Source organism: Eublepharis macularius, chromosome 6 (assembly GCF_028583425.1).
Source record: "Eublepharis macularius isolate TG4126 chromosome 6, MPM_Emac_v1.0, whole genome shotgun sequence".
Classification (NCBI taxonomy): domain Eukaryota; kingdom Metazoa; phylum Chordata; class Lepidosauria; order Squamata; family Eublepharidae; genus Eublepharis; species Eublepharis macularius.
In genome coordinates this window covers 52,399,417-52,412,487 of record NC_072795.1, presented here as the reverse complement: position 1 = coordinate 52,412,487, position 13,071 = coordinate 52,399,417, and the positions used below count along the sequence as shown (strand labels likewise).

The 13,071-nt window shown below is 40.5% G+C and overlaps 2 protein-coding genes across 3 annotated transcripts; both read left to right on the top strand.

The window, feature by feature from the left end:
* Positions 1-253: 253 nt before the first annotated feature.
* Positions 254-2,540, top strand: OTOS (otospiralin). Of its 2 annotated transcripts, none has more exons than XM_054983823.1 (4): positions 254-343; positions 633-730; positions 1,031-1,057; positions 2,144-2,540. In XM_054983823.1, the coding sequence occupies exons 2-4, from the start codon at positions 673-675 to the stop codon at positions 2,326-2,328; spliced, it is 270 nt and encodes an 89-aa protein (XP_054839798.1). In that variant the 5' UTR covers positions 254-343; positions 633-672; the 3' UTR covers positions 2,329-2,540. The 2 variants fall into 2 exon arrangements, with proteins under 2 accessions (XP_054839798.1, XP_054839799.1); XM_054983824.1 differs by having other exon boundaries at positions 270-355.
* Positions 2,541-3,494: 954 nt separating this feature from the next.
* On the top strand, positions 3,495-7,845 carry LOC129332554 (COP9 signalosome complex subunit 9). The gene is made up of 3 exons (XM_054983746.1): positions 3,495-3,722; positions 4,960-5,032; positions 7,598-7,845. Exons 1-3 carry the CDS (start codon positions 3,660-3,662, stop codon positions 7,633-7,635), a joined length of 174 nt encoding a protein of 57 aa, XP_054839721.1. The 5' UTR covers positions 3,495-3,659; the 3' UTR covers positions 7,636-7,845.
* The last annotated feature ends 5,226 nt before the right edge of the window (positions 7,846-13,071 follow it).

The window sequence follows — 13,071 nt, the reverse complement described above, 5'->3', positions numbered from 1 at the left end:
TGGATTATGTGCAATCTGCACCTGGATTGGCTACTATCAAAACAGCAAAACTCTGGAGTAATGTCTTGATTTTAAATCTTGCACCGGTGAAACAGTATGTCCCATCATTACCATATCTGTGTTAGTTTAGCAAGGCATCTTTGAATCACACTGCAAACATCTGAAGATTAGGATGAAAAAATTCAGATTGGTGTGCTAAATATGTGACGTTCCTTCCCTTACAAACTCCCCTCCGGTTTCCTTCAAACAGTGCAGCTATTTTGCAGCAATAGAAGCTCATTCAGGCTTTTGCAGCGGACTCAAAACTACAGACCTCTACTGATTTGAGAGGAAGGGGGAAAAGGTAATTCCTGAGGTGAAGTTAAAATCAAACATAGTAGTAAATGTTTTCAAGGTATACATTTCATAGTTATACTGGTCAATGTTTGAATTTAGGCAAAACCTGGGGCGGGGGGAAGAATAGCAAAAGAGTAGCATTTTATGTTTTTTAGAGAATATACTGGCAGTTAATAATTTAAAGAGAATGTGTACAAATCAAGGGGCTGCCTAAAAATTAAAAATGCATTTAATACAGATGGTAAATGGGCAACTGTGTTTGTCTTGCTATATTCTGATTTTTTTTATTTATACAGATTAAACTTCAGAAAGAAAAAAGCATAAATCCCAGAAAAGATGAAGTTAATCTCTGTGGGCATAGCTTGCGTCTGTATGTTGGTGAATGCACTGACAGGTATCTTGATTGTTACAGATAAACGTATCTCCTTTGGTAAAAATTTTCTCACCTGGCCAGTGCTCTGCTCTGTGCATAGTCTTGCTATTAAAGAATATCTGAATGTAGTTAACTTTTAATTCTCTCGTTAGCAGAAATTGTAGAGATCTATAATGGGAGAGGGGGGAGAACAGAAGATGCTTTATGCAGACAGTTGAGAAATGAGAAGCTTAGCTGTTTTTGAGTGACATAGCAGGTATTTGCTCTGCAAAGTGTTTCCATGAGAGATCCAGTGGTGATAAATCTCTTGCTTATTTGCAGATGCCAGGCCTATTGAGGATGAAGACGGTAAAGTTTTTAAAGTTCTCTTTTCCACTACCACCCCAAACCCCATATCTATAATGGGAATCTTTCAAAATACATTGTTTAAGAGTCTGCTGATGTCAGAAGAGAAACTTCCCTGGGTCTGATTGAGATCAGACATAGCAGATTGAGATCAGACCCTGGGAGAAGGTCATCAGATTTAGATTTAGTAGGCCTGAAAACTATATACAGTTTTTCAACAGAGGTCACAAGGTTTACATAAAAAATGGTGCCTTTTTAAGCGGAAGTTTGAAGGAGAATCATGAAAGCACAACACAAAATGCCATGTATTGCAACTGCTACTGAAGGGAAGACATTTCTGATTAATGCATTCCCTGTGGAATCGAGAACCACGTCCCCAAGAGTGCCGAACTTTAATATTCTCTGCATGCAGCACTTGGGAGTATGCAAAACCACAGCAATGTCAAAAAGATAATAACTGACTCTCCACACTGAGCACATTAAATGAACATGCAGCACAATGCTAATTAAGAGGTAATGATGTGCCACATCCAGTCCAAACCTGAAATTGCAGGGTTGCAAAATTCATATTTGTGGGGTTATTTGGATTTACGGGTCTGCTGTGGATTATTAGTTAGATTTGACTGCATCCTAGATCTGCTTCCATTTCTTTTTCCTCTCTGCAAATTATACCAATATCTCTAGGCATATGCAGGGCTCAGGTATGAAAAACCAATGCAGTTTTGTAGCATTTGTTACATTTTAAGTCATGAAAATAGCAGTTATGCATTTCTGAAAGATTTTTATTATGTCTTTTGTTCCCTGCTGCACTCCTATATGGACTGGTCCATGTACAGGGTAGGGAAAATCACACACAGCAGTGGCTGTTTTCTATAGTTGGTAATCTGCCTTAAGTCTCACTGAGAAAGTCCAGCTATAAATGAAGTAACTAAGTAAATAAATTCTATCAAATTGACATGTCAAGGTGATACCAACCCTATCCAAGGAATAAAATGAAAGCTGTCCATTTCAGGAGTCATGGATCCCAGTATCAAGTTCTGACTATTGAAAATGTCATGCATTAAGATTAATTCCATTATTTTATTTTAGATCCTTTTAGAGAACCTGCAGGTATGCCTTACTGGCCTTTCTCGACCAATGATTTCTGGTCATATGTGGAGTTCTTCCGGACCTTGGGAGCATACCACAGAATCAATGAGATGGCCAGAACCTTCTTTGCTCACCAGCCACTTGGAAATACTCTTGGATATGCTGTCCCATATCATGAGCACTAACTTGCTTGGCTAATCCCAGGGTTTAGAGATTGAACAAGTGTTATGATTGCCAAGAAATGCCAAAATTACTTGCTCAGCAACTGTGTTATTACAATGCTTCCTCTGAATAAAGCATGCAGTTTCTCATGTATGTATGTTTTTTAAACACTAATGATGCTAGCATGACTTCTTTTTTAGCAGATTACCTATACTTTATATATATATATATTTCTGCAAATTGAATAAAGAATTCTTTGATGCTAATCAAACTTTTGAAAAAGTCTATGAATTCCTATTTTGGAAGGCATATTTATGGGAAATTTTTGGATACAGCAGTTCTTCATTTTTCTAAATGACTATGGACAAAGTATACTAATTAAATCTGGGGAATGATTTTATTTGTTGGTTTTTGCAATAATTTTTCCATGCACTATTTACTTGTCAGTAGTATCAAACTCACAATGCAATTTTTAAAAACTAACATAGGGTGCAAAAGGCTAGGAAGAAGTATGTCCTATATACAGATGAGAACATTTCACACATCGGGCCAAACAGTTCCTTCCCTGTCCAGTTCCACTTTAGGAATTCATGCAAGTCACATACATATGACTTTGAAACTGTTCACAGGGTAGGTACACAGTCCCCGTAATCCTGTCTTGGGGAAATCAGCTCATGAAAATTGGCTTGGGTGTTAGAAACACAAGAAAAGTCTAGCTGGATCACAGAAAAGATTAAGCCAGTCCAAAATCTGGATCTGCATAGCCTCCCCCTGTTGTTGCCTACCAGCAACAAGGGTTCCAAGCTACGCTGCATCTGAACAGGAGGTTGAATCTAGCGAGCCGAGCTAATAGCTGTTGGTCAGTCCACCCCGCGTAAATCTGCCTAGTTCCCTTTTCAAGCCATCGACAATACACTCATCACTACTTCTTGAGGCAGTGAATGCCATAAAAGCAGCTCCAGGCACCGTTTCACCAAAGGCAAGAACAGTAGAGGTCTCACCCTACACCAAAAAAAGAGCGCTTCTGCACAGGTGCAGAATACGGGGCTGGCCGGCCACATGGTGGCCACCAAGAGTAAGCCGCGACTGCTGCCTTAAAACCAGAGGACGGGGTTGCATGACGGTGGGAAACCCAACATTTCTTTCCACCGCGCTCCCAAACCCCCTTCCGCAGAGCGCAGTTCAGCGCCCCCCGCTCGACTCAGGCCAGGCGCCAACCCGGCGGCATCGGAGGGAGGCAGAGCATAGACGAGAGGCCTCGCAGGCGCCTAGAGCGACCACAGAACTACGGGCCGGAAGTCGGCTGCCATTCCGACCGGATGTTGAGGGAAGGCAGAGGAGCCCGGCGGCCGCGATGAAGCCGGCGGTGGATGAGATGTTTCCTGAGGGCGCGGGCCCTTACGTGGACCTCGACGAGGTGAGGCGGCGCTGCGGGGCTTGCCTTTCTGAGGCGAGGTGGGAGAGGCGGCTCTCTCCCAGCAGAGCCTCTAGAGGAGGGGGCACAGAGGAGGGGCTTCCCGAGAGCCGCGCTGCTGGAGGGGGGATGCTGGCAGTGGGGTTGCCAGCTCTGGGTTGGGAAATTCCCGGAGCTTTGTGGCAAAGTTAAGCCGGGGGGGGGGGGGAGCTGAGCTGAGCAGGGATGTGATGCCATAAAGTCCACCGTCTCCCCCAGGGGAACTCATCCCTGTAATCTGGAACTCAGTTGCTATCCCGGGACGTCTCCCGGCCTCTCCTGGAGGGAGGGTAACAGCCCTAACTGGCAGTGCCATCCGAAGTAGAGTTGGGCCCTTCTAAGGTGGTTGATTTCGAAAGGTGTGACTCTCCGTGAGGATGCCGTTCGAGTGGCTAAAATGTTCGACTCTAGTAGTGCGCAGGGTGCCTTGCATAGGAATAGATGCTGGTCTGTGCTCCCGAGGAGCTTACAGTAGGGGGTAAAGCATCCGCGAGTGTTCCACTGGGGTATCCGTGTTAGTCTGTTGTAGCAAACACAGAGGTGTCTTAAGGCATCTTGAAGACTAACAGATGTATGAATTTATTTAAATTACTTACTAGCTGCCTTTCTACTTTACAAAACTCAAGGCAGCTTACAATATAAAAACATTCAGAAAAATACAATTAAAAAATTAAAAATCCTGATCCTCTGCAAAGGCATGGATGTGTATGGGAAATAGTCACATTCACTTCATAGCTGGATATTTAAGGGAGTGAGGATGCTCACACTCTCCAAAAAGAATAATTTCTGTCTTCTGCTAATGTTATAAGAAAGAAATGTGTATGAATGCTTTGTAAAAAAAATTCTGAAGGTATAATGGAGAATTTCAGATCTGTTGTGATTCAGCATACTTTTGGTGTTTTTCTGCCATTGCTGCTCCAGAGATCTTCATAATTCACCACCTGATGGCTGTCAGATAATTCTGGCATTACTCTTTCCTAGTTACTAGTTTCATTTAACGCTAGGTTAGTAAAAAGAGACATAACTTTGAATGCACTTATTGTTGGCATCCAGCTGCCAACCAAAGGAAGGGAAATGGTTTGGTGACATTTCTAAAAATGTACTTCTCAATGTATACATAGCCCAAGAGTATACTTTACATGAAGCAGTTAACTAATTCTGTTTTATTGTTATGGATGATAAACGTATCATTATTTCTCAGGCTGGAGGAAGCACAGGTCTATTGATGGACTTAGCAGCTAATGAAAAGGCAGTACATGCAGACTTCTTTAACAGTAAGTATTATTTACGTATCGGTTTTAAACCAGGCCTGATTATTTTAGCCATTCCCTAAGTAGTTCTTAAATTGATTTCCATTCTTAGCCAGCATGGTGTAGTGGTTAAGGTGTTGAGCTAGGACTGGGTAGTCCTAGCCCAATATCTTAACCGCTAGTTCAAATACAGCTAGTTCAGCCATTAACAGTGTATCCTAAGAAAAGTTACTCCAGACTTCAATGAGCTTAGACTGGAGTGACTCTTCTTAGGATTGCACTGTAAATTTACCCTCACTTAGTCTAATCGACCTCACATGATCTTTGTGAGGATATAATGTAAAGGAACACAGAAGACCTAAGTGTGCCACCCTGAGCTTCTTGGAGGGAGAATTGGGTATAGATACTGGTGCTGACTCACAATTGCTTCAAAGTAACCATTAAAAGCAAAGCTTGTTTGCGGGGAGAGTTTCCTTAGTGGCAGAATTAAAAGTGAAGCTAGAAGTGTGTAAGGTTTTTTGTAGGAGCTGTATAGGATAGATTAATAGGATTAACTTTTTAGGCACCATGGGCTGCTGAGCGCCCAGATGAAATGCTGTGCTGCCCCTCAGAAAACTATTGGCAAATGCTTCTCCACGGTGATCAAAACACATGGGGAACCTGCAGAAACCCCTTAAATTATATGTCTGACTGCCACAAAAATATGTTGATGCTGATGTAGTGAGACAGTTATGGAGGGCTCTACATGGTAATTATCTTTGTATGTTATATTCCCCACATGTACTTTAATGGGGTACATGTAGTAAGCTCTGCGTGGAGCTTTCGCTATGTAAAAACATCTTGCTGACTTCCACTGGCTCTTTGTAGGGCATGTGGACATAGGGAAGCTGCACCGATCTGTTAGAGGAGTGCTTCCCAGCTGGATGGCCATGCAAACAAAATTGCATGAATTGTAAAGAACTCAAGGAAATTGCCTTACCTTATATTTAGCTTTAAGCAGGTAGAAATAGCTGCTTGCTCTGAAGCTCAGCATGCCTTGATACTCCCACCTCCACCCACCACACACACACACAGCTCTCTAACACAGAAATGAGAAGGGCAGTTCCCTCTATGAGACTGAGCTTTGGAGCAGACAAAAGAAGCATATAGTGCTTGTGCCTGCTTGTCCTCTGGATTACACAGAATTTAGGGGAGCAGAAGAGCTGGTCTGAGCACAAATAATGGGTGGTAATTTATCCAGCTCTGGGAAGTTATGAGGCACCTGAACCTCTGGAGCTGTGTTGGTGAAGTGAGAGCTTCTGTAAGAAACTATATTTTAAGAAACTAACTCTAAAAGAGCAAGTAATTAGTAATTAGGAAAATGCTGTATTTTACTATTTTATACCCGCCAATTTTAATTGTTTTGATATAATGTTTTAATGTTTTTATAATGTTTTTACTGTTCTAAACTGCTGTTAAACTGCCCTGAGCCCGTCTGACGGGGAGGGCGGTCTAGAAATGTGATAAAATAAATAAATACTTCTGTCAGCATATAAGACCAGTATACTCTTCATACTGTTATGTTATATTTGCTACAAGTCTCAGTACTTCTGTTTTGCACCCATGAATATACCTTTTCAAAATGGATTTTTCAGCATTAGTTCAGAGTCTTTGTACAATTAACCAGTCTGTTTTCAGGAGTCAGATTTGGCAATATCTATGTTGTCACATAATCTACAGCCTGGTATTTCTTTTTAATAAATATTTTTTTATAAACCAGAATGATTTTTACTCTTTGGTGTAACCAATGCACGGGCATTTAAACTATGCGGAATATTACAAATGCTTGTGAAAATGAACCGTTCTGGAGACATTATATGATTATTAAAAATGTAACATTCTAGAGAGCTGCATGCCATGATATTCAGCCCTTGAATGCATCTAAATTTGTAACTTGGGATTCCTTTTCTCTTCTAATCCAAATGACTTTACTTGAAGTAACCTACCTGTTGGTTCACCTGAAGTATCAAAGTTCAGAATTGAGCTGTGCTTGAATATGTTCCCATATATGAGGTGATAGCTTTTAAGTTGACACAGTTGGTACATTAGATCAAATATACTTCCAATCAGGAATGTTTCATAGAATGGGGTGCTGTTGCTGCATAAGAAATATTCAACATTAGAACCCGATCCAAATTCATACTTAAGATCACCTCTTTGGGGTCAGGAAAGAATTTTTTCAGGCCAAGTAGCCAAGGGATCCTGTAGGTTTTTGCCTTCCTCTGAGTATAGAGCAGGGTTCACTATGAGAGGTGATTGGGGGGGAGATAGCTGTGAATTCCCTGCATTATACAGGGGGTTGGGCTAGATGACCTTTGGATACATTTCAGCTCTGTTTCTAAATCTGGATTGCTAAAAAGGGAATTTCAAAGTTTAATGTGATTCACAGACTTAAAGTTGTTCAGCCACATTTTCAAATGTTAGCCAAATGCTTATTGCACCATTATTAATTATTTCAACTGAAGGTCTTGTAATTATTGCTAATTAGCTTTTGTAAGTCATTTTGGTTCCCCTCCATAAGCTTCATATTGTTCAACTTATTTTTGTTAGGTTTTGAAGATATGTTTGATGACGACGATATCCAGTGAAAATCCCCTTCCAGCAGTGCAGTGCCAAATACTTAAGCTTCTTGTAGGGTTGACTATGTTCAAAACAAAAAGAAACTGTGAATATTGTGTCCAAGATGTGAAAGAACGTTACAACGTGGCTAAAGATGAAGGGGCGAACTATGGAGCTGTTTTCAACTAGAAAATGCGTGCAGTTTTGCAAGCTTGCTTAAATAAAGTCTATATAGCATCTCTTGTGTATGGCTACAGTAGATGTGAATGAAATCCAGACATTGTAACATTCTGAGATATGGATTTTGTTTGCTTCAGGTATTATTTACATGGGTCATTTGGCATATTATGCGCTTGGTGCTAGCTTCTATTTATTAATACAGGAACAGGGGAATTAACACCAATACGCAGATGACACTTGGAGGATTAGTGGTAATCTACCTGATCATAGTAACACTGGAATATAGAGTTCTAACGCAGAATCTGATAACTGCTTTCACTCACAGTTAGAATCTTCATCATTTCAGAGAAAGTACTGACAATACCTGAGTACTCTGTGCAACAGAAGGTACAACATGGCTATTTCACAGAAGTTTCCTTATATTTAGCAACCTTTCTTATATAATCGGTACAGTATAACAACAACATTCATTTTATATACCGCCCTTCAGGACAACTTAACACCCACTCAGAGCAGTTTACAAAGTATGTTCATCCTGTGAGGTGGGTGAGGCTGAGAGAGCTTCTAGAAGCTGTAACTGACCCAGCTGGTTTCAAGTGGAGGAGTGGGGAATCAACCCCAGTTCTCCAGATTAGAGTCCTGCGCTCTTAACCACTACACCAAAGTGGCTCATGCATAGCAGAGAACCAATATGGTATTAGAGAATTCAGGACAACATGAATTTCAGCCTGATGTGGTACATAAGATGTATAATAGTAAAAAGAAATGATACCTGAAAACGGGGAGAGGCTGCTGGGGAAAATACGATTTCACGCGGCAGTTTGACACTACTGCAGCAGTTTCCCATAGTCATGTGTAAAGATATAAAAATTGAGTGCAGCAGTGCTAGCGACAGCAAAAAGGGGAATAAATTTTGTTAAAATTTAAGTAGGAAGACTTTAAAATAGTGCTAACCATAATTTCAGAATTTGCTTGTGCTCTGGAGGAGTTCTGATTCTCCTGTTTAGTTTGAACAGCAGTCCCATAACCTAAATTATTTTTAAGCTATCTCAGGATTCAAAATCAGTTTGCTAGGCAATTTGTGTCAGAAACAAAATCAAAAGCCCTATTATCACACTAAAATTGGCCTTTCAGTTTTTTTGGCCGGGGTCTTACTGTCTCTGGAAGAAATGTGTTTACTAGGCTCTCCCTCCCATGTAGGAATGTTCCCAAGAATCCATGGGCTGCACAGAAATCCATGTTGTTGTTTGTAGGTATACCAAGTCCAGGGGTCTCCATATACTCTTCTTGTATGTCATATTGCCATTGTAGTTGCCAGTCAGGATTGTACCTGTACAATCTAAATACATCTGCAGATAATTTAAATGGTAACAGAGAAGACTCAAGTAGCAATTTACATTTACTTTGACAAATTGTCCTATAGAGAAGCTTGATGAGGAAGTGAGCAGTATAGTTGTGTAGCAGTTCTGAATATTATGTCATTTAACAACTGATTTAGTAGGAAGGCCTAATGTGTTCAGGGTAGTCAAAACTTTTCATAGGATTCCATTCATGTTTTGAAACCTATTTAGTTTTTTGCTACTATGTAATTATTTTGCATTTTATTTGTCATAGTATGGTTTGAGAAGGGATTTCCATAATTAGTGACTTATTTATGGAATAGTCAATACTTTTTCCAAAACAGAATGGAGTTTTGATGAATATCTCAATTGTGCTCATGTTGCTTTCTTAGTCTGTGAGGAAGTCGATTGTTTTCTTTGACATGTTCTAAAGGCATATTTGGAACCTCAGACAGGCACGCTCTGGTATAATAGTGCTTTGTTTTCTTTCTCAGTGGTTTGTGCATGTCTTAATGCCACCTATCAGCAAAGTGGGATGAAGCTTTAATGAAAAAGCAAGGGTGAAATTCCAAATGAGGAACTGAAAGGCCTAAAATTCAATGAATTACCTTTTTTATTATATATTTCATCTATGTACTTCAAACACTGGATCAAAATTACACGCATTTGTATCTTCTTTATAGTGATACAGCCCAAATTATTTAAGGCTTGCTCCTTTCAAATTCTTACACTTTATCCTGTCTTGCATCCCATAAGATAAATTTGAGAACAGGATTCCTACAAGGACAGTCAACACTATTCTTCCCCTGACACTTTATGGTAGGACCAAAGTTTTGCCCATAGGCAATAAAAGAAATTTATCTAGTTCACTAACTCTCATTCTGTTCTCAAACCTGAATTAGACCAATTTTTAATGTATGGGAGGGGTGAGGACTAAGTGACCTAACTGGTGCAGAGCAATGAAGCTAATTATTACAGCATTATCCATAGGGCAATATTGGTCTGTAGCACATAAATATGCCATTCAAATGCTGAAGAGAAAATGTTGGCCTCTGCATATGTTTCTAAACAAATGAAGACCTGCTTTGATTTGATCATTTGAGAGATGATAATGAAGAGTAAAGCAGTGAATGGACGAATGCCATCCTTTACTTTGCCCTTGAACTTTCCTCCTACCTGGTTGCCTGCAGTGTGCTAGGCTGGGGCTGCTTCTAAATATCATTCAGGCCCCTCGGAGGTATAAAAAATGAAGAGAGATTCCCCCACCTATTTGTTGGCTGCCTAGCTGGCCAGCTACAATACTGCAAGCAACAGCAGCACTCCCAACTTGCAACACAGTTCAGCATGGATGAGAGGGTGAGGTATCATTCCGAATGGACATGAATAGTTGCAGTGACAAAGTGTTTTGAGATGTTTTGAGAGTGGAAATTAAAAAACCATTTTTGAATCTCTGAAATGCCTGTAGCAGTCCTCTTGGCTCAGTGTTCTCCATTCCTACTTTTAGTTTCTTGAGAAGTAAAAGCAAGCAATTCATTGGTCAGAATATCTGGCAGATTCAGGTTCAGATTCCTGCTGTGCCATAGAAGCTTGCTGAGTGACCTTGAGTCAGGCACATACACTCAACCTAGTCTACCTCACGGGTTGTTCTAAAGATAAAATAGAGAGGAGAATGATGTAAGCTACTTCGTATCAGCGTTGTGGAGAAAGGCAGGGTATAAATGAAGTTAATAAATACAGAAGGGGCAGCATCATTTTGGCCATTTTTCAGTGCAAAGTTGAGGGCAAAAAAATGGCAATACTATTTCTAGGAACCTGAGATTTTTCTTGCTTGATTCTGAGCCTTTCAAACTCCTAAGCAACAAAGAGTGACATGCCTGTAATAAGACATCATGCAGAATGGTAATAGGAGGTTCACATTACAGGGCACTACTGTCTCCAGCAGAATTCTAAATGTCTGTCAGTGTCTAGCATCATGGCACAAACTTCTAATTAGAGTGATTCTGCACCCAAATGTGTTCTGTATTGACTGATCAGTCTTGTGGAACTTAGGGTGATTCCCAGTAACTTCCTGATTCTCCTATTTAGTTTAGTCATCGAAAACGTCAGTATAAAACAGACTTGACTGCCTTCTTTTATGGTGTTTTGTTGCTCTTAGCCATATGGAAGCCAATATTATATTGCTATTCAATGTTTTTATTATAATTTATACCCTTGTTGTGTTCTATTAGATATTTACAAGCTGGGAAATTGCTGGAGGGGCAAACAACTTGAAAGTCTCCAGCCTCCCAAACCTCCTGTACCAGGATACTCTAAATTCATAGGTTTAAGCAGACTGACCTCTCCCATTTCCCCTTTAACTGATGCTTAGCTGTTCTCAACATTCTGTGCCTTCTGTAGCATTTTCAGGCTTTTTTTAAAAAAAGATTTTAAAAAAATCATTTGCATCATATTTTTCTGCATACCTGGAGAGTCATCTGAGTCTGCAATGTAGGTCACTTGGCTGCATTTGTCACCCGTACAGGGGGCATCCAACTTACTTTTAGAGTGATAATGCTACAGGTTTTGTTGTATCTGTTATCTGATATACATTAGCTAGCTGCCTTGGAGAGCCAGTTTGGTGCAGTGGTTAAGAGCACAGGACTCTAATCTGGAGAACCGGGTTTGATTCCCCACTCCTCCACTTGAAAACAGCTGGGTGACCTTGGGCTAGTCACATCTCAGCTCCACCCACCTCACAGGGTGATTGTTGTGGGGATAATAATAACATACTTTGTAAACCGCTCTGAGTGGGTGTTAAGTCACCCTGAAGGGTAGTATATAAATCTGTTGTTGTTGTTGGACTATTTGAGCAGGGAAGATGGAGTATGTATAGCTTTCCTAAATAAACAGTAGTGATTGGGATAGCAGGGGCTGGATCCAACCATCTTCCAAGGAGCCTTCCTCCAGTTATGGAGTCCTCCTCCAACTTATATGACTTTTTCTCCAACAGAAGAGCCACTTGAGTTAGAGGAAGGTTCTTTAGACTGGAGAAAGCTTTAAACTTGAGACAAAAGGAAATGTGGGGTATAAGTATTTTAATAAATAAATCAACCACTCAGTGGAGTGGTAGGGTATAGGTACGATCCAGCCAAATATGTCTAATTGCTAGAGATGGGCAGGAACCGGGAAAATTCCAAACCATGAGGTTTGTGGTTCATCACATTTCACGAACCACAAACTTTCACAAACTTGCCTTAGTTCGTGAACCGGTTCATTCAGTTTGTGAAAACATCACTTCCAGGTCAGCAGGAGGTCTGCAGAGAGCCCATCCATCTCCATTGCCTAGGAAACCAATTGATCGGTGCCAGGCTGTCTGCAGTGACAAACCAAAATACGAACCAAACAAACTGGGCTAAAATTTGTCACGGTTCATGAGATACGAGTCCCAGGAACCGGCCTGGTTTGTGACAAGCTTCAGTTCGTATTTTGGTTCGTGCCTGCCTCTTCTAATTACTATGATTCCATAATGAGATTTCGCTCTTTCTTTCCAGCTGTGCTTCAGAACTTTTAACGGTCTAGCCCACAAAAATTCTGGAGCTAGTGTTTTTCCTGGCATGAGAAAAATGGAGGGGGGGGCTTCACTTGTTTAATTGCTTTGTGTTTGGCCGCTGTTAGATGAGAGGGACTGTGTCCAAAAATCATGAGTGGCATTTGGCAGAATTGCATTAAATTTAAAAATAATTTGATTTCCTTTTTCCAAATATGTTTATAGGCAGTTTTCTTTCTGGTAGTTCTCACTTTTTGGCCATTTTTCAGTGCAAAGTTGAGGGCAAAAAATGGCTATACTATTTCTAGGAACCTGAGATTTTTCTTGCTTGATTCTGAGCCTTTCAAACTCCTAAGCAACAAAGAGTGACATGCCTGTAATAAGACATCATGCAGAATGGTAATAGGAGGTTCACATTA

What these genes read in the sequence shown, in the direction of transcription:
- LOC129332554 (XM_054983746.1), top strand. Translation starts at nt 3,660, where the DNA reads ATGAAGCCGGCGGTGGATGAGATGTTTCCTGAGGGCGCGGGCCCTTAC. An exon ending in CTTACGTGGACCTCGACGAG is followed by an intron (nt 3,723 to 4,959) that starts GTGAGGCGGCGC and finishes ATTATTTCTCAG; the next exon opens with GCTGGAGGAAGCACAGGTCT. An exon ending in ACATGCAGACTTCTTTAACA is followed by an intron (nt 5,033 to 7,597) that starts GTAAGTATTATT and finishes TATTTTTGTTAG; the next exon opens with GTTTTGAAGATATGTTTGAT.
- OTOS (XM_054983823.1), top strand. Translation starts at nt 673, where the DNA reads ATGAAGTTAATCTCTGTGGGCATAGCTTGCGTCTGTATGTTGGTGAAT. An exon ending in GTTGGTGAATGCACTGACAG is followed by an intron (nt 731 to 1,030) that starts GTATCTTGATTG and finishes GCTTATTTGCAG; the next exon opens with ATGCCAGGCCTATTGAGGAT. An exon ending in GCCTATTGAGGATGAAGACG is followed by an intron (nt 1,058 to 2,143) that starts GTAAAGTTTTTA and finishes ATTTTATTTTAG; the next exon opens with ATCCTTTTAGAGAACCTGCA.